At 41.3% G+C, this 23,950-nt stretch overlaps 1 protein-coding gene across 1 annotated transcript; it reads left to right on the forward strand.

Moving 5' to 3' along the window:
* Positions 1–3,852: 3,852 nt before the first annotated feature.
* On the forward strand, positions 3,853–16,644 carry LOC102082696 (alpha-tectorin). Its single transcript, XM_019354637.2, has 20 exons — positions 3,853–4,025; positions 4,805–4,836; positions 5,291–5,366; positions 6,905–6,993; positions 7,358–7,570; positions 7,762–7,833; positions 7,976–8,072; positions 8,960–9,089; positions 9,616–9,853; positions 10,075–10,231; positions 10,356–10,443; positions 10,547–10,609; positions 10,777–10,976; positions 11,097–11,228; positions 11,322–11,509; positions 13,388–13,539; positions 13,641–13,886; positions 13,969–14,128; positions 14,560–14,646; positions 16,501–16,644. The coding sequence occupies exons 3-19, from the start codon at positions 5,321–5,323 to the stop codon at positions 14,644–14,646; spliced, it is 2,358 nt and encodes a 785-aa protein (XP_019210182.1). The 5' UTR covers positions 3,853–4,025; positions 4,805–4,836; positions 5,291–5,320; the 3' UTR covers positions 16,501–16,644.
* Positions 16,645–23,950: the final 7,306 nt, after the last annotated feature.

Consider the following 23,950-nt stretch of genomic DNA (forward strand, 5'->3'; position numbering starts at 1 on the left):
TGGGAATCGCCTCGTTGGTGCTATTTCATGTTTCCTAAACTGCATCAAACATTCTTCTGAAAGTGACCAGACACAATGATGGGACTGGAAATAATTGTAATATCTGAAAGACCTTTAGAAAACCTGGAGAACTATTGCTCAAGACCACTTTAGAAATTACACAAATGCTGTTTAGAAAAAGAAAATTAAGAAGTGGCTCAAGATTATTGCAACTTTAATTGCAATAGTGACACACAGTCTTACATTAATATATAATGTAAAACTAACACAATGATTTTAAAGGCCCATCAGGTCCGAAAACCCATAGTGGGCAAAATGACATGTTACAGCGAGGATAGAAGCCTCTCACATGGACACATGGACCTCATAAAGAGGCACAAACTGCTTGAGCAGGGTGTCTGCTGATCTACAGCCAGGCTGACAGACGGTTTATTCATTTTTCTTTGCTCTTAGGTCAATAAATACTTGCAACAGTACACACACAGCAGGTGAAAAGCAGAGTTTATGCACACAGTGTACTGCTCTCTTCAACAGGAGCAAAAGGATGACAAACCCTGTTTCAGGAATGAGCTGTGTCCCTGCTGACCTGTACCTGAGGCATCTTAAGAGCGACAGAATGCTGCCGCTCAGGTCCTCACAATGCTACAAATTAATTATGTACACAGGCTTGATATAAAATCCACATTAACCTAGTTCATGATGTACTTTGCCGCTGGTGTATTGCACCAAAGGCACAAGAAGAATGTAAGAATGAATGAAAGATATGCACAATAGTATGGAAAACTCTTGTGCCAACCCTCAGCTCTTTATATTTTCTCTTCTTTCCTTCTGTTGTAGATTTCCTCAAAAGTTTTAAGGTAACCCTGCACACCATAATGAAATATGCTGCTAAAAGCTCTTTGAGAATCACCATCTTGGTGGGTCTTGATACATGCTCAATCATCCAGGTAAGTAAACCTCCAAAAGTTGATTCTGCTCATCTGGACGTAGCGTTTGGTGGGAGAAATGTTTCGTCACTCATCCAAGTGACTTCTTCAGTCTCAGCTGACTGCAGGTTTCCCCAATCTTATAAACAGTAATTTGCATAATGACTGAAACCAGCACCACTGAAGGAACAATGGGCTGTGAGGTCAGTTCCTTAATCATAATTATGCAAATTCTCATGACCATTGATCAACAACCACTGACCAAAACCCACTGATCAACGACCACTGATCAATGGCCATGAGTACCATTCACAGAGAGTTGGGGAATGGCTGCAATCACAGCATTATAAGATGGCGACACTGCAAATGTACTGTTTATAAAATTGGGGAAACCTTCAGTCAGCTGAGACTGAAGAAGTCACTTGGATGAGTAACGAAACGTCCATCCATCCATTCGCTTCTGCTTATCCTTTTCAGGGGCGCTGGAGCCTATCCCAGCTGTCATAGTGCGAGAGGCGGGGTACACCCTGGACAGGTCGCCAGTCTGTCGCAGGGCTAAAACACAGGGACAGACAACCATTCACACTCACATTCACTCGCACATTCACACCTAGTGGCAATTTGGATTATCCAATTAAGCAATCCCCACAAGCTGCATGTCATTGGACAGTGGGAGGAAGCCGGAGTACACGGAGGGAACCCACGCAAACGTTTCTCCCACAAAACGCTACGTCCAGATGAAGAGAATCAACTTTTGGAGACACCATCTTGGTGCAAAGATCCTATATTAAGCCTCCCAAACTGTAGCAAGAATTCCTGTGAAAATGGTGACCAACAAGGAAGGGACTGAAAATGAGTGAAAAAGCATCCAATATCCAAACATACTGGACATCTTGTAAAAGACAACTTTAAAAAACCTTGAGAAAGAAGAGTTTTTTACAAACAGTCACAGGAACTCTGAAGATTCATTTGAAGAGCACCTCTTAACAGGACAACAGTTCAAAGTGTTTCAAGTTGTTAACTATTTTATGATGTTCTTTAGAATCACTTGGCAAGTTAAACTTATGATTATACATGTTGGAAAGCATAATGACTCACGTAATTAGCATATCCCACTTTAACCCGTGCAACATTAGAGCTGATTCTTTTTCTTTCTTTTCTTTAGTGAAGTTTGTGACTCATTTAAATATTATCAGTTTGATTGGTTTTAATGACACTTAAGCCACAGCCTTACAAAAAAATTAAATGTAAAAGTGATTTTAAAGGCATCTCATGTCCCAAAGCCTGCCCACATTTGTACCTTTTTCAGAACCTGATCAACAGGGCACATTAAAGGTGTCAAAACAGATAATTGTGTGGACGTGTTTGGCATGAAGTCTAGGCTGCACCTCCACCCTCCTTTCCTCCTGGCTTTGAACAGCAGCCAGGAGGAGAGAACATATTAATTATGTGCACAGGCTTGGCATGACATGAACAATAAGCTAGGTCACGATGTAGTTTCTTTTATAATAACAAATTATAGAATGTTTTGCACAGTACTGTTGAAGTAAGTCGAAGACAGCCTTCTTTATATTTAGTTTCCAAGGAGACGGACTTTCAGAAGAGGTCGCGAGCTAGCTGACCATTTTTAGAGAAATGCTGTGTTAAGCCAAAAGGTCGACTAACTAAGGGATGGACCATTTTTATATCTACACATGCCAGACAACTCAAAACAAAAGAACCAGTCATCGTTCCTGTCATCATTTGTTTCCATTTCTTTAGTTGAGCATTAAACTTGGCATATCTCAATATGGTGTAGAGTGTGGCTTAAAACATTTTTGAGGAAACTGGACATGTGGAGGTCAAAGAAGTGTCAGGCCCAAACAAATAATCCACAGCAACTGAACAGTACCTGAAAGTCATGTCCTTAAGAAACAAGAATCCAGCAAAGACCTGACACATGACCTGAGTTGATTCATGTACTGTTCACTGAAGCCTCATCGCAAAAGTTGTCAGTGGAAGAGTGGCTGTCAGAAGCCATTGTTAATGAATAATCCTCAACAATGTTAAGGAAAGTTAAACAAGAACTGGACTGAGATCCAATGGCAACAGGTCTGATGGACTGATGAATCCAAATGTGAAAGTTTTGATTCAAATCATTGTCAATATGTACAGAGGAGGTGATGAGAGAGGTACAACAGTGAGCATCTACAGTCTTCTGTAAAACACTTCTTGTCAAAACTGAAGAAATTATGAACATAGAAACAGACTTTGGTCCACCGTGCAGTACTGTCTGGAAAGTGTCTGATTGGCATCAGCTTCATTTTTCATTATGACAGCGATGGAGAAAACACTGACTATGCAGTAAAAGCATACCTGGATAGAAACATGCACACTGAAACACTATCAGTCATGGATTGGCCTTCCCTGAGCCCAGACCTCAACATTATTGAAACAGTATGGGATCATCTTGACAGGGAACAGAACGAAAGGCAGCCAACATCCAAAGAAGAGCTTTAAAGGTTCTTGAAGAAGCCTGGAGAACTATTCCTGAAGACTACTTATAGAAATGACAAGAAAGCTGCCTACCAGAGCTCGGCTGTGTGGAAGAATAAAGGTGGTCACACCAAATATTGAAAGCTTGTTACGAACTCTGTTTTTACCTTATATACTGTATTTACATCTGCGTTAGCCCTCCGACCGACAGGCGACCTGGTAAGGGTGCACCCTGCCTCTCGCCGAATGACGCCTCAAATAGGCTCTGGCAAGACTCACAGTACTAAGAGCTGTGAAGTAGGGCACCCCGACTAACTCTTTAAAGCAGGTGGTGCTATTAATGATGCAATCTGACTGGAGCAGTCAAGCCCAGTTTTGTTTTTGTTTTTTTGTTTTTGTTTTTTCTAACAAAGTGCTGAATCATCAGGCAGCTCCACTGTGAACTATACCTCCACCCTCTTCTCCTCCTGGGCGTGGACAGCAGCGAGGATGCACATAAAAAGAGATGGATGGAGAAAGCAGCAGTGTCCTCAACAGACAATCTGTCCACCTGCAGCAAGATCACCAGAGAGCCTCCTGAACAGCAGCCTTCATCCTCCTCATCCTCCATCAGACCTGCAGAAGGTAGGACGAGCCGCACTCTCTCCTCCTCGGCACACCTGTACCTTTATTTATTTTTTATGGAGATTTAAAATTGTTCTCTTTAGATATTGTGTTTTAATTGTTGTTCAGTGCGTTGTGCCTTTTATGTCTGTGGAAATAACTACATAAATAAACTTTACTTAACACTAAAGAAAAACAGGCTGAGAGCAGCTCTGAGGCTTCAGCAGTAGAAATAACAGAAATGTACTTTTTCCATGGTAAACATTCCTACTCTTCTTAGTGGACATAGCAGGATGCTTTCCTGAAATCCAGCCCCTCTGCTGTAAAAATCTGTTTTAATGATTGCCTGAAATTAACTTAAGACTTTTATCTGAGACAGTTTTAGTCATAATTTGGGAAGTTTCCAACATTACCAATATTACCAGTTGTGACAGCTCAATGGTCACAGTGTCTTTCCTGCAGTGGACCAATAATCTTATACAATGTTTTCTCAGGTTACTGCAATGTTATATCAAAGTCAGATAAATTTAAAATAAATATAACAATTTTAAATGTAACATAGTCCCAACTTAATTTTGCAATGTTCCTACAAAAGAGCCTCAGTCTTGCATTTTCATTTTAGTATTGTATAATTTGCTGCTTATTGCCCACAAGTTTTGTTTGGAAGCAGTCCTGAAATTTTGTTAACTTCAAATTCGGTATTTTCTAAGACGGCATAAAAAGAAATGTTTGCTGTAAAAATTTCTCTACATGACTCGTTAAAACTGCAGTAACTGATTTTTTTCTTTTTTTTAATGTAGAATCGAGAAGTGACTCTTCACCCACAGCACAGGTGTGTTTTTCACAGACACTCACAGCATGGCAAACACACACTCTACATGCCAGAAAGGAAATCGCGTCTGGTATTTAACATGGAGTATATTAAAAAACAAAGGGACTTTATTACAAACAAGGTTATGGTAAATACTTATTTAATTGGTGAGGAAGGCTTCAAACTTATAGATTTTATTAATACATTTTAAAAGTTTTCTTGTTGTTTACTCTTCCAGTCTAGAGAAATCTGTGAAATATCAGTGTGAAGAATCACGTTTTACAGACTGGTAATGGAGACAGCCTCATTAGACGTTTTTAGTTCAAACACTGAGTCTCGCGTTGTGTTACTTATTTTTTTCCTGTGGATAAACACACTGTGCCACATAAATGCCATAAATGATGGCATAGCAGAGCAAGCACATGTGGCAGAGACTTTCTGTCCAATCACACATGTCTACCTGTGTGTCTTTCAGTTCCCTGTCGGCTGACTGGCTCCCTACAAGATGCTCCGCCCCCTGCTCTTCCTGTCTGCTCTTACTGCACTGGCAGGTAAGCGCACACAGCCAGCTGTCATTTTGAATGTTTCCTCACAGTACCTGAGTAGCAACAGTAAAACCAGAGAGGAACAAAGAGTGACGAGGACTAATGAAGGAAGCTTTAAATGCTGTATGGAGTTACACGTTCTCTCATTAGATAAAAGCTTGTTCTGTATTCACACCAAAGAATTCACCTTTTTTGTTGTCACATATTTCATTAATTTACCCTAAATACCCTAAAGGGATGTTTTTACCAATAAACAGCACTGTCATAACTGAGTTCAAACCTGAACAGCTTTTGCAATCAGAATCATCTGAATACACTGTTATGCCCAATATATAAACACAATTATTCACATGAGGCCTGGGAGATTCTCTTATTAGGCTGCTGAACCCTGACCTGGCCCGGGGTAAGTGGGAGGAATGGATGCTCTAGTTGACAGGCAGGAAAAAAAGAGAAAAAGGAGAAAAGTTAGAAACTTAGCACAGGACATGAGCAGACAGACATACTAAAAATTAAAGTCTGCAAATATTGACTTGATTCACTTCAAGGTCACTTCAAATCATTCAAATATAAATTGTAAATTTAGATCATTATTGATCCGTTTACCTTTTACCTCTTACCTTAGTCTTACAGTGTATATTTATTTCTTACTCTTCTTATATTTACTGTTGGAACTGGAGCCTCGTCGTCTCGTCTCTCTATATACTGTACTGTTTGTAGCAGTGATGACAATAAAGTTTATTTTGACTTTGAAAGTTTGAATATGTTGAATAAGAGCTGCCATTACACACACTATAATATTATATCCTGAGATTTTGCTCCAAGAAGCACTAGGAGAAGTCAGCAGGGGAGCAGCAATGGAGATATTATTCCATGTAAAATGCTTGGACTGCCTGAACAAATACTAGTAACAAGGTTCAGCAATGTATTATAGATTATGAAATTTGGGCACTGTCTTATCATACAAGACCGTATGTACTGAAGGAACATCTGTGGCTTTAGCTCACCTTTAGCAGTGCTGAAGGAAGAATATGTGGAATTAAATTAGATTTTCCTTTATATAAAGTTTACAATATCATTTTAGTACCAACAGATAGCCAATAACTCAAAGTATAAAGAAAATCAAAATGAGATTAATTACTGGAGGAATTGCAAACCATAGGGGTCCAAATGGATGCCCATCACCTCTCTACTGAAAACATAGATTTACCAATTACAGAAACTATGCAACAGCCTATTAAGCTTAATTTATTATTTAAACTGAGTATGTGGCATACATTCATTTCAGAGGATGAGACACATGGATGTGCAGCCACGGTGTTCTCCCATCTGAGAACATCCCAGCTGAGCACTAACTGACCTTTGCCTGCAGGAGTATATCCAGCATGTAGCAACACTTTAAATCATAAATGATAATGTAATTGATTATTGAACAAATGCTGTTTAATCCATTCATGAAGTCAGTGTTTCAGCCTGCAGCTCTCCCTGTTTGTCCGACCAGCTAACAGACTGTAGCTCACAGCTCTCATGTGTCTCTGTGTCTTCAGGTGCTCAGCGGTTCATCACTGAGTCTTCAGTGGTGAACATCAGCTCATGTCCCATCACGTATTATGGACAGCAGTACGAGCAGCTCTATGTGAGTAGGATGAAGCCTGATGTTGTAGCAGATCTTTGTGTTTCCATCACTGTTGCTGTTTAGTCTCCACCTGTGGCAGAGATCATGTTTGCAGACTGAGTGAACATCAGCAGTTCATGAAGGTCACACACTCTCTGTTCCCGGGTTCAGGCCCTCAGAGGGCAGCTGGCTTTAAGCTCAGAGTCTCATTAATGTCCTCTGCAGTGATGCTGAGTATGTGAACATCAGCTGATGCAGCTTCCTGAAGCAGAGCGAGAGCTCTGACTGAAACCTGAGCAGCTCTGACACCAACAGTTCAGCTGTAAATGACTCAAAGCACAAAAGATGTTGATGTTTGACTCGTTGTGTTTCTGATTTTCCACAGGTGAACATGACATCTGGATATCTTACCATCTGTTTCAACGGCTTTTTCAGTCCTGAAACTGGAGGCGACTGTCTTGTGCAGCGTTCACGGGGCGCACAGCGATTTGAATTTTTCATAAATCCAGGAAATTCACTTGACTATGGTGCCCGTGAAAATTTGCCAACCATTCAGAACAGTTTGCAATGCACTGTTGCCATCGGTTTCGACTCCATTGTGAGTGTTGTTGTATATCACACAGTTAAATGTGACTGGTGTCACTTTTCACTGTTTTACTTCTAATAAATCGTATAAACACTGAAAAGCAAAAATAAAATTTAAGGTTTTATCACATCAAACACTTTTGTAAAAGCTTTTAGAGCAAACTTCCCGGCAGTGGCTGAAACTTTTCTCTTTGCTCGTTACAGATTGGTTTCCTTCTGAATAACTATGGGACACAAGCAGCTCTGGTGTTTTTCACATACAGCTCTGATACATTGGTGAGTCTGAGTGTTTATAAACAACTACACACATTTGTTAATGTTTAAATACTTTCAAACACAAACGTTGTTTTCATCTTAACGAGTCTGACGTTGTCTCTGCTTTGTGGTCGTAGCATTGATTGTGTTTGTTTCTGTCCAGGTGTGTGATGTTCAGGTTGGTGGAACCACAGTCAAAAGAGTTAATACTACTTCTTACACTCAAGCTTTCGCAGACCTCAGTGGATGCAGAGACTCAGGCAAGTATATCAAAGCTCCAAACTCGACTTTGGCATTCTGCAAACTTGAACTATTTAAGTGTTGCTGTCAGGGGTGGTGTGGGAATGAGCAGATTCGAATGCAGAGCTCCTTTAAAGAAAACGGTGGATTTATATACAGTGAGGTGAAAAAACAACAGTTCAATGCCTAGTGAAAGTGCACAGCTGCGGTCTCCTCCTTCTCCTGACAGTGTTTGTGGCCGTGAAGTGATAACACACACGCAGTGACATCCCCCAAACAATTATCCTCAGTGGCAATACAGCTCCCGTGACTTCTCTCCGTTCTCCACTCCTAGTGACAAAACACACATACAAAACGCTGACTAGACAGTCCTTGGCTTAAAGCAAGCATCCACACAGAAAGCACGTCCGAGCAGTGCTACCGAGTTCCACACAATAATCCAGCGCTGACTGAAGCCCGATAACACCGTTAAGTAGACTGCCCAAAGATGGCGTCTAATTAGCCACAGCGGGTCGGATCCGATCAGCAGCAGGTGCGGCCGGTGTTCTGAGAACACCTGGCTTTAGCGCGGGAACACTCTCGGGAACACTCGTCACCGCTTAGAGGTAAACAAACCCACTGAGAGAGTGATGAAGCGAAAAAGAAATAGCTTCATCACATGAATTATTTATTTTGTATTATTTATAACTTTATTTATTTGTAGTGTTCTTCCTAGATTATGCATTGCATTCTTGAACATGAGAGACAAAGGGAGGGAGACGAGGGAGAGAGAAACACAAAACACCGACACAACAGGCAGCAGCCCTGCGGGGCTGTCAGACCATGACAGTTGCAGTGATGTTTGTGCTCACGGTTGTTAAACGAGTCTGAGTGTCTGAACTAAAATAAACCCTTTTTCAATCCTCAGGTGAGATGTATCCACCTGGTACAGTGATCAGCTCTGATCCAGAAACCTGCCTCAGTCTCACCTGTAATGAGACTGCAGTCCTCCACACCTCCAGCTGTGGTCCCCTGGAGCGTTGTCAAGGCAACAACATGTAATTATGTCTTCCTTGTATTTCAAAGAAAAGCTGTGATCACACAGAGACTCGATGAGGGTTTTTTTTTTTTTTTTAGCTGTTTCAGGAGATTTCACTAGGAGCGGGTCGCTTTTACAGAACACTTTTATTGTGAAGGAGCAGCAGCAGGAGGTGTTAGTATTACATCAGCAGTGATTGAACTCATTTTGAACAGCAGCTCTAATCAGAGCAAAGGGCTCAGTGAACAGTGAGTTTGATAAAAGGCTCACACTTCATACACAGCTGCTGGTTCACAGCTGGATTATTTGAGGAATCAGGAATTAATAAAAGACTGACTGCTTCCTCCTGATGCTTAAATGTAGCTGCAGATGGTCCCACATCATGCAGCCTGCTCACTTTGTCATGCTGGCATTTTCTGTAGCACCACCATCAGGTCTTTCTCTGAGATATCTTGAACATGAGAGCTCTCCCTGGTGGCTGCAGCACTCAAAACCAGCTCATGATGATGATTGTGTTTGCTCATTTTTTTCTTTGCTTTTGTCAGCTGTGTGTTGGACGCCACCTGCACTGTGACCGGCCCCACTATCGTCGACGTCCGCGGCCAGATGAACTCCATCCAGGATCGGTGTGCGTACTCTCTGTTCTCGACTCCGTCACTCCCAGACTTCCAGATTCTGGGGTACTTCAAGGACCAGCGTCGTACAGATGTGAGCTTTGTGGACAGTGTGACGCTGCGTGTGGATGGGCATGACATTCACCTGGAACAAGGTGGGAGAGTTCAGGTAAGCGACCTACAGCCACAGTTCATGTGTCAGAGTGGAGTCTGATCCAAAGTCCTCCCTCATCCTCTGCTGTGTCTCCTCTCATCTTTCTTCTCAGGGCTGTTAGAAGCAGTTCTTTCAGAGCTGCTGAACTCAGTGGTTGTTGCTGTGAAATCAGCCTGTTTGTGTGTTTGACATGTTTCACTCAGTGTTTCCTCCACTTTGTCTCTGCTGTGATGCAGCTGGACGACTCCACGCTGACCCTCAGCAGCTCACCTCAGCTGGTTCATGGTGTGCAGCTCTCTAAGGACCAAACTGGAGTCACTGCCAAGCTGTCGCTCTCCAACCTCACCATCTCTGTCTTCTTTGATGGCGACACCGCACAGATCCGCTTAGAAGGTACAGAAGATAAAGTTTGATTCATGTAAAATAAACTGTAAACTGTGCTGTTATTTATTCTTCTGTGTTCGTCCAGTTTGAATATTGATGCTGATCTGACTCATTCTGTCCTGATCCTGTGCAGGACCTGCTGGTTCATCTGTGGAGGGTCTGTGTGGAAACTCCAGCAGGTCTCTGAGTGACCTGAGGCTCTCTGAGTACAGCTCCACCAGGTAAGACCTCATCACAAGAGTCCCTCTGACTGCTGCTGCTGATGTTGCAGATTTTCTGTGATTGCATGAATGAGCCTGAACTTTGTTGTTTGTCGCCCCCTAGCTGTGAGATGCAGTACAGTGAGCCTGCTGACAGCACGATCAACTGCACCAGTGTGACTGAACGGTGAGCAGACTGATCCACACAGCAGGAAGCATCTGTGTTGTACCTTAATCTCTGTTGTAAATTATATGGTACATTACATGTAACTGCAGCATAGATGGAAGGATAACACAAATGATTAAAGATGATCATTTTATTGTCTTGAACTTCTTCTTCCATCTGTGGTACAGCTGTAATCTCCTGAAGGAGGCGCCCTTCTCCTCCTGTAACAGTGACATTGATCCAGAGCCCTACATAACCGCCTGCACCGACACTTTGTGTAAATATCCTGCAGTGGACGGACTCGACTGTCAGTTCCTGAAGGCCTACGCCAGAGCCTGCAGTCTACACAACCACACTCTGGATGGCTGGACATCAAAGACCGGCTGCTGTAAGACCTTAATAAGACCTTAATAAGACCTTAATAAGCTCTCCTTTGTTAAAGACCTGAACTGTGGATTTTTAGAGCTCACATGTTTTCAGGATAATACATCAGTGTGTTCCTCTGTAGCCTCTGAGGCCTTCTGTCAGGACAGGACCTGCAGCGATCACGAGTTCTGTGGTGAGAAGACGGTCGGTGGTGACACTCGCTGCTTCTGTCGGGCCATTTTTGCCTCCAAGTACCAAGCAAACAACTCTTTGGGTAGGCCAGCTGTGACATCATCATGACAACAGGGCTGAATAATGGAGGAAAACTTCTAACTGTGATTTTTCTGACTGATATTGTGACGTTCAGGTGATCCAACGGTCTGCAAGGAGAACTCTGCTTCACTCACTCTGGTCGGTTGTCTCCTGGAGGACAAAGACATCGACTACTCTGCCTTACACCTCAACGACCCGACCTGCAGGGGTCAGGTGGACGAGCTCACCCACATGGTGACCTTCAGCTTCAACAGCAGCAACAGCTGTGGGACGGAGGTCACGGTGAGTTTCATCTCCTCCTCTTTACCTTCTACAAGCAGCCAAACATCTTCCAGCATCTGCTGAGCTTCTCCTGCTCTGCTCCAGTTTGGGATCTTTCTCTGGGATCAGCTTCACCTCTGACCTCTGTGGCTTCTCATCATGTTGCTGATCTGTGAAGTTATTTTCTACTCAGACAGTTCCAGTCACAAACTAGCTCAAGGAAAAACACAAATAGGAGTTCACCCAAGAATTAGCAGGGCTTGGTGAACAAGATCAAACTTTTTGGGTCAATGCACAGACGCAGATATCTGACAAGTAAAAGACTAAAGAAAACACCCAATCTGGATGACAGACTTCCTGGGCAGCTTGTTAGTAAAACCAAATAACCACAAATAATTGCTTTAAAAGTGTGACACCAACAGTACCACCAAGATCCCGAGGTCCAGTTCATTGACTTCAGCAAGTCAAAGGGAAGTTTTGTAGACGATCAAAAGCTAGAGCCTGAGTCATGACAGCTGTCATTAAAAGGCTGTACCCCAAACTCCAGCATCCACACAAGACCATCAAATGCAACCAGGAGAAGACAACTTTACCATGGTTAAACAGTGAAATACATTTGGCTCTTAAAATACCATTGACTGCTAAAATCAACACTTATCATATGATCTGGAAAAACCTAAGAAATAAATTAGTGTAACAAATAGAAATACGTTATTAGAAATAAAGTAGTCCTGGAATTAATATAATATAAAGCTAAAGATCATAATATTTTACTTTGGAACCATTTAAATAATTTAGTTAATAGATCATCTAGGTGATGAAAAATTAGGTAGGAAGGAAGACGGATACAGATAAGGCTTCTATGGCACCTGAATTTATTAAATACTTTATATAATCAGTAGAAGAACTGACAAAAAATTTAAATTTAATTCTTCAGTTCTAACCAATGATATAATAGCTTTTAAATGACCAGATTAATTTCGCATTCAAGAGGTTAATTGTTATATATAGTTTGGACACTTGTTTCATTAAAAAATGAGTCAGATGTGAGTCAGAAATAGAAGATTTCAAAATGAATGGAAAAAGGCATTAGTTACTCTGGTTTTTAAAGAAGAGGAGCATAATTTGATATGTAGCTATTGTCCAATTTCCATACCTCCTGTCCTGTCAAAGGCACTTGAGAGGATTTAGAGGCCAGCGTCAACGCTTTAGCGTGGTTAGCTCGTTAATGCGTTTGCGCTGTTTAGCCCCACGTACGGGGCGATCTGCGTTAACTCACTAACAGAGATTTGCCGCGTTAATGCGGTCATGGAGTTAACGTCATTTTAACGCTGACAGCACTACTATTTATATGTGCTTTTTTCTTTAGAAAACATAGTCCTGATGATTTTAAAATTACATTATGGAATGAAGAATAGAAGAGGTTAAAGATTTTGAGTTTTGAGGAATAATTTTAGATCCACAGCTATAATTTGATAAGCATGTAAATAAGTTTTCAAAGTAAGTTGTGGCCAATCTGAATTATTTTAAGTTAATTCAACAATATATACCTTCAACAGCTCAATTTTTCATGCATTCCATGATAGTTTCTCATTTTTCATATTGTATGACAGTTTGGGCTGGTGCCCAATCTATATTACAATATGACCAATGATCAGTAGTGTGTGTTTTTGGTTCCCACTGTCACCAAATGCATTCTGTTTTTATTTTCATTTTAAACAGTGTCCCAGCTTTTTCTGGAAGGGCAACATATATCCTGGATGAGCCCCCATTAATGTTACTCCTGCATTTCTTCTCACTAGCAGGGTCGTTTTTAACACCTGAAAACTGTCAGGTTTTAAACATGGAAAAAATGAACAAAAATATTCAGTAGCAACATTTGATTGTGTGACTCTGCAGACCAACAACAGCCAAGTGATCTACAAAAACACCATCATGACCCAGAACAGCTCCTCTGACATCATCACTCGTCATGACCAAGTCTACATCGACTTCTCCTGCATCCAAACTCAGCCGGACATCAAGACTGAGACCTTCAGGATCAGAGACAGGTGTGTGGTGGCTGCTGGTTTTCTTTGAATTACTTTAAGATGTGAAGCTTCTCATGAGGTTTGTGAGTCAGAGAAAGCTGAAGTGTGTTTGTGTTCTGCAGCTCTGTGATCCAGCACATCACATCTGGAGTTTGGGATTACACTCTCACCATGCAGAGCTTCACCAGCGCCGGCCGCACACAAGCTGTGGATTTCAGCACTGAAGTGCAGCTGGACCAGAAGATCTGGGTGGAGCTGAAGACTGACGGGCTGGATGGAGACGTGGTCATCGTGGTCACCGACTCCTGCTGGGCAACTGGCCAAGCATCACCTGACAGCACTCCGAGATACGACCTGATCATAAACGGGTGAGACAGACTCAGAGAGTCATGTGGTTTTGATCTCTCTCATGGACTCCTGAACAAAGTGTGTTTTCCTGTCTGTGAGCAGCTGTGCCAACCCTGCTGACCAGACTGTGCAGGTGGAGGACAACGGACTGGGAACCTCCAACTACTTCTCCTTCAACATGTTCCAGTTTACTGGGAGCTCTGGTGACGTCTACCTGCACTGCAAACTCCACCTGTGCCCCAAACAGAACAACTGTGTCCCGGTATGCTTTTTATTAAATATGGCTGCCTCTTACTGATTTTATGCAAGATCTTTGTCTGAACAAGACTGTGTCCTAATTCTGTGTCTGTTAAAGTGGACTTAAATTACTACTACTAGAGTATATGAATATGTAAAGGCTAATTTACACCACAGAGCTCTGCTCTTGAAAAGTTGCCATGGATTCAACACTCTCTGTGAAGCTGAATTTAAGAAATAAGTGCTTTTAGAAGATGCTTAGTGCCATCTGACATGTGACATCAAGTTAAACCCTCATCTGTTCTGGTTATTAAACTGATTTCATGTATTCTTGTTTTTATAAAAGTAGAACAAAACATTAAAATAGTACAAATAAAAGATTCTGACACAAAAGCTCAAATGTTCTCAGCAGATTCAGATTCTAAAAGTCTGGACTTTGTCTCTCTTTGTCTTTAGACTTGTCCTGCAGCTGCTCACAGACGCAGATATGCCAGGTCCAGATATGAAGGTGAAGCCTTCATCAGCATGGCCTGGACTCATTAGGTGAGAGAGTTTGTTGTTTTCGATGACACCATTCTGAGACCTGTGCTGATAATCAGTTATGTTTATTACTAAATAAACTTGTGGGGGAAGAGATCAGTGAAGTTAAAGCAGCAAAATGATTCAGACAGAGAAAACTCTCCAGTAAATTTAACAGACACATGTCAAACCTCACCAATAAAGGCTGAAAGAAATGCTATAATAATTTTACGGATGGACTTTGATTTCTAGTGATGTGTCGGTCGCGAACGAAATGGCACGCGAGCCGGCTCCTTATCGCGAGCCGTGGTTTTTTTCTTTCTCTCACCCTCTCCCTCTCTCTCTCTCGCACTTTTTTTCCGCTTCACTCCGCACGCGAGCCTTGTGCTTTACGCTGGGCAGAGGGGGGAGGGGCGGTAGTTACACTGGCAGTAGCACAGGAACAGAGCGGGAGGGAGAGAGAGAGAAAGAGAGCCAGGGACAACAACGTCACATTAGAAAGGTATAGTAATCATCCACAACTACTTTCAGTTGTAGAAGATAAAGGATTCAGAAAGTTTATTCATGCAGGCCCATATGACAGAGAATGTGCATCTACTTTCTGTTTTCATATTTTAATTTAGATTTGTGTTGTGGTTTGCAGTGTTTTGTGTTGTTTCACTTTAAATTTGTTTAAAAGGAAAAAGCTGAAAATTTAAATAGTTAAAATTTGAAATGTAAATAGTTGTTTTTCGTATTATATGATTTATTTATTACATTTTATGTGGAGTGAATAAATAAAAGTATACTTACGGTGGCCCCTAGAGACAAGGCACATAAAAACTTCAAAACACGTAAAAACTCCAAAACACGTAAAAACTCCAAAACACGTACAAAACACAACAGAAGTGCTCCAGGATGCTCGGTGCAGTGTTGAGCTTTTGTTACCTAGTGGCTACAAAAGCCAGGAAGTACCAATGACCGGATTTGGTGTGTGGTAGTAACTAAATGAAAATTTTTTTAAATTATTTGAATATATATGAGTGCTTGCGTATAAATACACAAACAATAAGAGAAGGTACGACCTCTCCCATGCTCCCAGAATGTGGGTGTTAATGCCAGAGTGCTCAGGAATCCACACAAAGTTTGCAGACTATTAAGGATCAAACCTCTATCAATCTACAACTAATTATGAAACTCTAAGCATATATAAGCAGATATTTCTAAGCATAAATGACAATCAACAATACAAATCCAACAATTCCTTTTGTGCATAATTTTATATTATTGTTAATAATAAATTAATTAAAGTAAGAAAACAACCTGAAGAGCCGGTTCGGAGCCGAAAGAGCCGGCTCTCTTTGAGCCGAGCCGAAAGAGCCGGTTCCCTAAAAAGAGCCGGAAATCCCATCACTATTGATTTCATGTCTTTTCAATTACTTGAAGCAAATGTTTTCAGTATTGCCATAATAAATCTATAAACTTGGGCGCTCAGTGTGTTGAGCAGGGAACCACATGCCCTATGGCTGAGAGTGGCCAGCCCGGGTTCGAGTCTGGCTCGCGGTCCTTTGCCACGTATCTTCCGCTCTCTCTCTCTCCCTCCCTCCCTCCGCTTTTCTGTCATTTCTTCACTGTATCTGTCAATTAGGCTGAAAAGGGCCAATAAACATAAATGTCTATAAACTTTCCATCCAATGAGTTTGATCTGAGTGAGGGAAATGTTCTTCTTGGTTGTTTGTAGCCTGACAGTCCAGGATCAGGGTGAAGATCCATCTCAATGACAAATTATGATAGGACGAAGAAGTAGGAGGTGATTGGCTGAAAAGAAAGCAAAGGGATGTGACAGACAGGATGGAGGGTTGTTCAGCAGTCACACTGTGGTCTGGTTTGTCTTCTCAGGTGGTTTCCATGGTGACTCGGACTGACCAACAGGTTACTGACTTCACTCATGATCCCTGACATCTGATTGGTCCTGATCCAGATCTTGGATGTGTGAAAGATTGAGCTCAGCACTGCTGTGGAAATGATGTTGAAGTGGAAATGAAGACAAGAACAAACTGTCGTCTCTAACAGATAATGACTCTATATCTTGGTGAAGGGAATAGTGTCTGTTTTGGATATATATCCAAATCAATATCTATGTTGTACATAAACACTCCTGAAACATATCCAAGTATGCATGGAGGCACTTCAGGACCTTCCAGGAATCCTCTAAGTTGTCAAATGTTGAATTGGGGTTGGGAGTAATGACTTGTTGGTGTGTTTACCTCTCAGGTTTATATAAGCTGAAGACTTTAAAAAAACAAAATTCTATTCATGAAGGCATGAAACTATCGAGCATTTGACAAAAAAATGCAAAACTTAGGGGACTGTTAAAACAAAATGCTGCTTTAAAGGTACTGAAATATGTTAACATCAGTTCTTTACTATGGTGAATCATTAGAAGGAGAGTTTTATCATTTATTTTACTAATCTTGGTTATCTAGTTGATGTTGATGGTATGTGGGTGGATTTCTAATTTTAGCTTCTTGGGAGACCAATTAAGTAAAGTCAAGAAATGTTTTAGGTTTCAGAGTCCGTAAAGCTCAGATTTGCTGATTAAATATGCTGCACATAGATAATGTTGGAAACAAGACCTGTCAAAGTTGTTGGAGGAAGGACAGCACCTGATTTTGTTGATGGTTATAGAAATTAAAGGTTATTAAGGTGGACACACTGATAAGGTGGTCAGATTTATTGGCACATGTCAGTAAAGACTGAATCACTGCGTGACAGATTAATGCTGTCGTATCCAACAACAGCAGCATTCAGCTGAATCTGAGACCACGGCAGATGTTTGAGGGTTTTGTTTTGTGTTTTGAAACAGTGGAGTTGTTCTGTTTTGTTGATTTGAGCTGCTTCTCTCCATCTCCCATATCATTCACTGTTTGTTCCATTAGAATAGGGGGAAAAAATCAAATAAAGGGATGATTAAAAACCAATCTCAGTTTCTTTCAGTTTTTTTTTTTTGGTTCAGAGGCTGATTTGATGTAAGATAAGAACCCATTAAAATATTGTTGGGTAACAGAGTCAAAGCAGCTTACAAAGAAGCCACTGGACTTGCTTAAGTTTCTTGAAGATGTCTTCTAGAAGCTTCTTCAGTTCTAACACTAAATGTGGAGAGTCTGATCTATATCACTACTTTATTTTACATGTAGATCAAGCAGTCAAATATTTTTTTTGCTGCCTTTGTTCTCTTTTCTCTGTCATTTCTTTTCATTGTCATGTCTCTGAGTTTCTTATTCCTCTCTTCACTACTTGTTGTTTTGCTGTGGAGATGAGTTTTTATGTCCTTAGTGATTTGTTATATTGGAATAACCACTTTTCCTGGTCATGAAGTCAAGGAAATGTGTGACGGAGAACTGATAAGGACTTAGGAAAAGAGAAATGTGGTGCAAAGGGAATCCGACTGGACTGATTAACTCAAATTTCAGGTTTATGATGTAAAATACAACAGGTCTCCTCTGGATAGATCCTGTGCTCCAGACCCAGTCTGCAAGACCACACACAGTGCCAAATAGATCCAAATGCAGGACTCCAGAGACGACACATGAACTTAAACAGCTTTATTCTTGAGAACTACAAACTAAAACTGGGGACTCAAAAATACACAGGATCATGGCAGGATGGGCAACAGGAGGAAACACAGATGGAATAAATCTGACAAACGGAACAGGGGAAGCAAAACTGAAAATAAAACACATGAGACGAGGTCGCTTCATAATAAAACAATAAGTGACACTCACACTGAGACCCAGACAAAGACAAAGACATGCGAGCTTGACAGGTAACAAGCAGACATGAAAGGCATGACAGACGGGGGACAGCAGCGTGCTTTGGACAGTAGGGGGCAGCAGCGTGCTTCGGGTTCTTCGGGTGCCGTAACGGCAGCTATGCACCCGACTCAGTAACCAAAGCACGCCCCCCTACTGTCCAAAGTGTTATACACTCTCCTGGCAACAGGAAACTTACATGACATTGTGGATTTAAATTACACCAATAAATCAGCAAAATAAAATATGCATAATAGTCTCCATATATCACAGCACTTAACTCACAGTTGTGACCACATGTCTGTGTGGATCACATGTGCTACCAGATTACTCTCAACAACATGAAAATGGCAAAGCAGTGTATGCACATTACGTACATCTCATCATGGCTCCTGATTCAGTTTTCCCACCAGAGTCATTCTGTCTCGTGTACCTGCTTGCTCACACTCAACACAGCTGTAGAAGCACAGCCGGATCGAGGGTATTTTTGGGTTACCTGCATATGAAGAAACTTTGCTACACTGGTCAAGAGTATCTGCATTGTGCACATTTTAAAAATCTTATATTTTGATAAAATGGTTACACATGATTTCTCAATGTTGTCAGTGTGTTGGTGGTGAGTTACATAACACACAGATGAACACAGCAGCACATTTTTCACGCTCTAAAATGTCTTAAAGTCACAAAATTTTACTCAAGTCAAACTCTTACTCACTTTACAATACAATACAATACAATTTTATTTATATAGCACATTTAAAAACCCGAAGGCACACCAAAGTGCTTCACAGTAATATGGAGAGTCAACATAAATCAATAACAGGGTACAAATCGGGCACTAGCACAGACAGGATAGAGGCACTAACAGACCAGGAGAGTTGGGTATATACAAAATCTGCTAAGACAAAAACAGCAGTAAAATTAATAAAAAAAATAATAAATTTAATAAAATCTAATAAAAGATTTAAAAGTTTAAAATTTAAAAGATTTAAAAGGGTGTTAACTGGTCAGGAAAGCCAAGTCAAATAGATATGCTTTTAATCTTGATTTAAAGGATTGGACAGAATCCAAGGCTTGAATAGAAGCAGGGAGGCTATTCCAAAGGTTGGGTGCAGCTGAACCAAAGGCACGATCGCCTCTGGTCTTCAGTCTAAACTTAGGTTGGGCCAGAAGTAATTGACCTGATGATCTTAATGCACGACAAGGGGTGTACAAATTGAGGAGATCAGTGAGGTAGCTGGGCGCAATGTTATTCAGGATTTTAAAAGTGAGTAGCAAGATTTTAAACTCAATACGATATTTGATTGGTAACCAGTGTAGATCAACAAGAGCCGGAGTAATAGGGTCAAATTTTCTAGTTCCAGTAAGAAGGCAAGCTGCAGCATTCTGAACGAGTTGCAGCCTTCGAAGAGAGAAGGCTTGGAGACCACAGTAGAGGGAATTACAATAATCTAACCTGGAGGTCACAAAAGCGTGGATAAGTTTTTCCAGGTCCCTGTGTGGTATATAATGCTTAGCTTTAGAAATCTGACAAAACCAGATTTAACTACAGATGATACTTGCTTATCGAGCTTAAAGGAGCTATCCAAATAAACACCCAGGTTACGCATAGAGTCAGAGAGAGAGTTAGCTAGGGGCCCCAGCAGGGCAACAAGCTGGTCTCGAGGAATATGGCTGTCAAACAACATAACTTCAGTTTTTTTCTCATTTAAAACGAGAGAATTTTCTGACAGCCAATCTTTAACCTCACTCAGGCAATCATACAGGGAGTTCAGTGATGCTGACAAATCATCAGTCAGTTGACAATAGATTTGAATGTCATCAGTGTAAAAGTGATAGGAAATATTGTATTTTTCAAATATGGAGCCCAAGGGTAGCATATACAAAGAGAATAATAAAGGGCCCAAGACAGACCCCTGGGGCACACCACAGCAGAGAGGGGCAACAGAGGAAGAGTATCCTCCTATCACAACAGAGTAGGATCTGTCAGTGAGGTAAGAATTGAACCAATTAAGGGCAGAACCCTTGATGCCTACAACATGCTCTAGCCTCATCAAGAGTATATTATGATCAACCATGTCAAAGGCTGAAGACAGATCCAGTAAAACTAAAACGGCAGGGCGACCAGAGTCAGCGAAAATAAGAAGATCATTATAGACTCTTAGCAGGGCCGTTTCAGTGCTATGGTGAGGCTTAAAGCCAGACTGGTATTTGTCAGTGATATTATTTGCAACTAAGTAAGCCTGTATTTGGAGAAAGACGGCTTTCTCTAAAATTTTTGATAAAAACGGAAGCTTCGAGATTGGCCTATAATTGGCAGGGTCTTTCTGATCAAAATTACTTTTTTTAAGAACGGGGTGCACTACCGCATGTTTAAAGGCAGTCGGGACACAGCCCACAAACAATGATAAATTAATTAAGAATAAAATGCAAGGCCCAATTTCCTCAAAACCTTCCTTGATAATTCGGGATGGAAGGATATCATGCACAGAATTTGAGTTTCTCAGTTGTTCAATTATTCCCTTAAGAGTGGGGAGTGATAACAGCTCAAAGTGAGAAAAGGTGGACATGCATCCTAAAACCGGAACGGGATTCAGCACAAGAGAGTGAGAGTGTGAAGCCTTCAGTAATAAAACTTTCCCACTAAAATGATTAAGAAATTGTTCACAGAGAGCCTGAGAGGCCGAACTCAAAGAGTCCGGACAGGGATTTATCACTGAATTAAAAATTTTGAATAACATTCGGGGGTTGTGGCTATTAGTCTCAATAATGTCTGATAGGAAAGCTGCTTTAGCTGCCTTTACGGAGTTCTGGTAGAGAAAGCGGCTCCTACAAAGAATGTCATAGGATATTTGAAGCCTGTCTTTTTTCCACCTCCTTTCGGATTGACTGCAGACACGACGTAAGGCTCGTATAGTGTCATTTAGCCATGGTTGATGAGAAGTTCTGGGACGTTTCATCTTTATTGGGGCCACAGTATCTAAGATGGAACAACAGGTGGATAGCATAGCGTTGGCAAAATCATCAACCAATGGAGGTGTGTAACAGTTTGTGTCAGTGAAGTCTGGATCAAAAAAGGCAAAGTTTAAGAAGGTCGTAATGAAGTTAGCCACAGTCTCAGAATTAATGATACGTACAGGGCGATGACAGCCTTTAGAATTTAAATCAATTGCACGTAGCTCAACATCAAACATGACCAAAAAATGGTCAGAAATGCCAGCATTATCAATGTCCATACTAGAAATATCCAGCGCATATGAGAGGACCAAATCCAAAGTATGGCCTTTAAGATGAGTTGGTTCCCTGACCCACTGTGTAAGATTAAAAGAGTCAATTAGGGCAAGAAAATCCTTGGTTAGGGGGTCATCAGCACAACAAATATGTATGTTAAAATCACCAGTGATAAGAGCTTGGTCATAACTTAATAAAAATGAACCTTAGAAGTCAGCAAATTCACAAATAAAAGACCTATTATATTTAGGTGGTCGATAAATCACAGCACATAAAGTCACTGGGGGTCTGGCAAGCTCCAATAGTTGGACCTCGAAACTAGGGTAGGTAGGAGAGGGCAGCTGCTGAACTTTAAGTTTATTTTTAAAAACAGAGGCCACGCCTCCACCTCTTCCCGAGGGCCTCAATGAACTGAAGAATACACAGTCCGGAGGTAGTAGCTCTGCAAAGGAAGAGGACTCACCAGGACGAATCCAAGTTTCAGTCAATAACAGAGCATCAAGTCAAGAGGTGAGGAAGAGGTCATTTAAGATGAAGGTTTTATTCACCAGCGATCTTGCGTTTAATAAAGCCATCCGAGAGATCGGCATCTTATCTCTGCTGGAAGTACGTCTTAGCTGGCTTAGATGCCTGTGCCGTACACCATCACTGGGGGACCCAATCCAAACACGAACAGGCAAAGAGACTACAGGAGAAACCGGACAGGCTTGTTTACCGACCAGACAGATCCAGCGATGGTTGAGCAGCCTGAAGGGTGTTGGATCCCGAGCGGATGGAAGTCGTATAATCCCCACGGTGGTGAGGGCATTAGCAGCAGCTGATACTTTAAGGTAAGCCTTTAAGCGAACCCGAAACCCACTCCGTTTGCCCTGCTTCCTATAGCGCTTCTTAGGCGGGGAGCAGAGAGGGGGACCGTATGAACCAGTGGAAGAGATGATAGATGGAAAGGTAGCGTCTCCCAAATTCCAACCTTGATCCAACCCAGCATAGGGGGGGAAACGAAGATTTAACAGAGTATCCCGGTCATAGGTGATTAATGCATAACCATCTGGGGGGCATAGTGCCAGAAAGATAACAAATAATAAACAAATATCAAGGAAAAGAGATCGACAACAGAGACGAGGACGGCCTGCCGTACACACTGGCGCCATCTTGGACGCTTATTTGAACTGTGAGCAGAAATCAGCATCATGACTAATAAAATGAATTCCAGTTTATTCAATAAATATCCATCTTTAGACACTGACCTGTGTTTCAATGTGGAGCTGCTCAGCTTCAGGGCAAACTGAGCAGTGACAGGAAGCTGCCAGAAGGTGGCAGCATGCAAAAACAACAGTAACCAGAGGAGCTTCAGTGGAGTCAAAAACAGGTGTCACACAGCTGGCGGTGTGATGGCTGTTAATTTCGTGTCTATTTCATGGTGAAACTGGTAAAACAAAAACCTTCCTCTTGTGTTAAAAAACCCCGTCCAGCGTTTAGTTTTTAAATGCATAAAAGTCTCTTTTAAATTTGTTTATTGGACCAAGGTTTTATTTGACTTTGTCAGGAATCCCCAATTAAACAGAAACACACAAAAAATTGAATTTCACTCAATTATAAAATGCTCTGGTTAAAGTCATGATGTTTGATGAGTATGAAATGTGGATCATATCTTCACTGAAGATGAGGCAGAAGAACCAGAACAGCAAAGCAATATGGATGAGCCCCTTCCTGAAGACGATACAGATTATCCACTAGTAGACAAAGATACATCTGATGAGTCTGAGGAGGTCAATCCCTGGACGTAAGCCTTTCCTTCGGACTGAGAATGATCACATCCAGTGTTAAACAGATGTACCAGTCTGTACAGCAGTGGCTCTGACCTTCCTAAGTGGGCCACACCTGAGTTCACTCCCAGCTGACTGAGAGTTATCAACCGTCACAGCTAGTAGTCACAGCTTTTAAATACTTCAGAATCATGGCATTGTTGCTGAAATAACATTACATTTCATTAAGTAAAAAGGATTGTTTCACCTGTAATCTTATGAGGCTGTTTGTGTTCTGGTTGTGTTGTCAGATAACTTATAAAGTCTTCTAAAGGAAACTATGTCATGATCCTGGGTCGTTGATCCACTCCTTTGTGTTTGTGGACTTCTTGAATCTTGATTAATAATTAGTGTTGTGTTTCTAGAGTGACTCATATTTCCTACTTTAGTTTTCTTGCATTTATTAGTTTTTCTGATTGTGTTAATCCCTCGTGCTTCCGGTTCAGTTCTCTTAGTGTTTTCCTTTGTGTTGTCCACAGTGTTTGTCAGTCTTATTGTCAT

The sequence above is a fragment of the Oreochromis niloticus genome, linkage group LG3 (genome assembly GCF_001858045.2).
Source record: "Oreochromis niloticus isolate F11D_XX linkage group LG3, O_niloticus_UMD_NMBU, whole genome shotgun sequence".
Taxonomy (NCBI): domain Eukaryota; kingdom Metazoa; phylum Chordata; class Actinopteri; order Cichliformes; family Cichlidae; genus Oreochromis; species Oreochromis niloticus.

Excerpts from the sequence above, each read along its gene's own strand:
- LOC102082696 (XM_019354637.2), top strand. The coding sequence starts at position 5,321 with ATGCTCCGCCCCCTGCTCTTCCTGTCTGCTCTTACTGCACTGGCAG. Across the intron at positions 10,610-10,776 it reads TGCACCAGTGTGACTGAACG|CTGTAATCTCCTGAAGGAGG; the intron begins GTGAGCAGACTG and ends TCTGTGGTACAG. Across the intron at positions 11,510-13,387 it reads GCTGTGGGACGGAGGTCACG|ACCAACAACAGCCAAGTGAT; the intron begins GTGAGTTTCATC and ends GTGACTCTGCAG.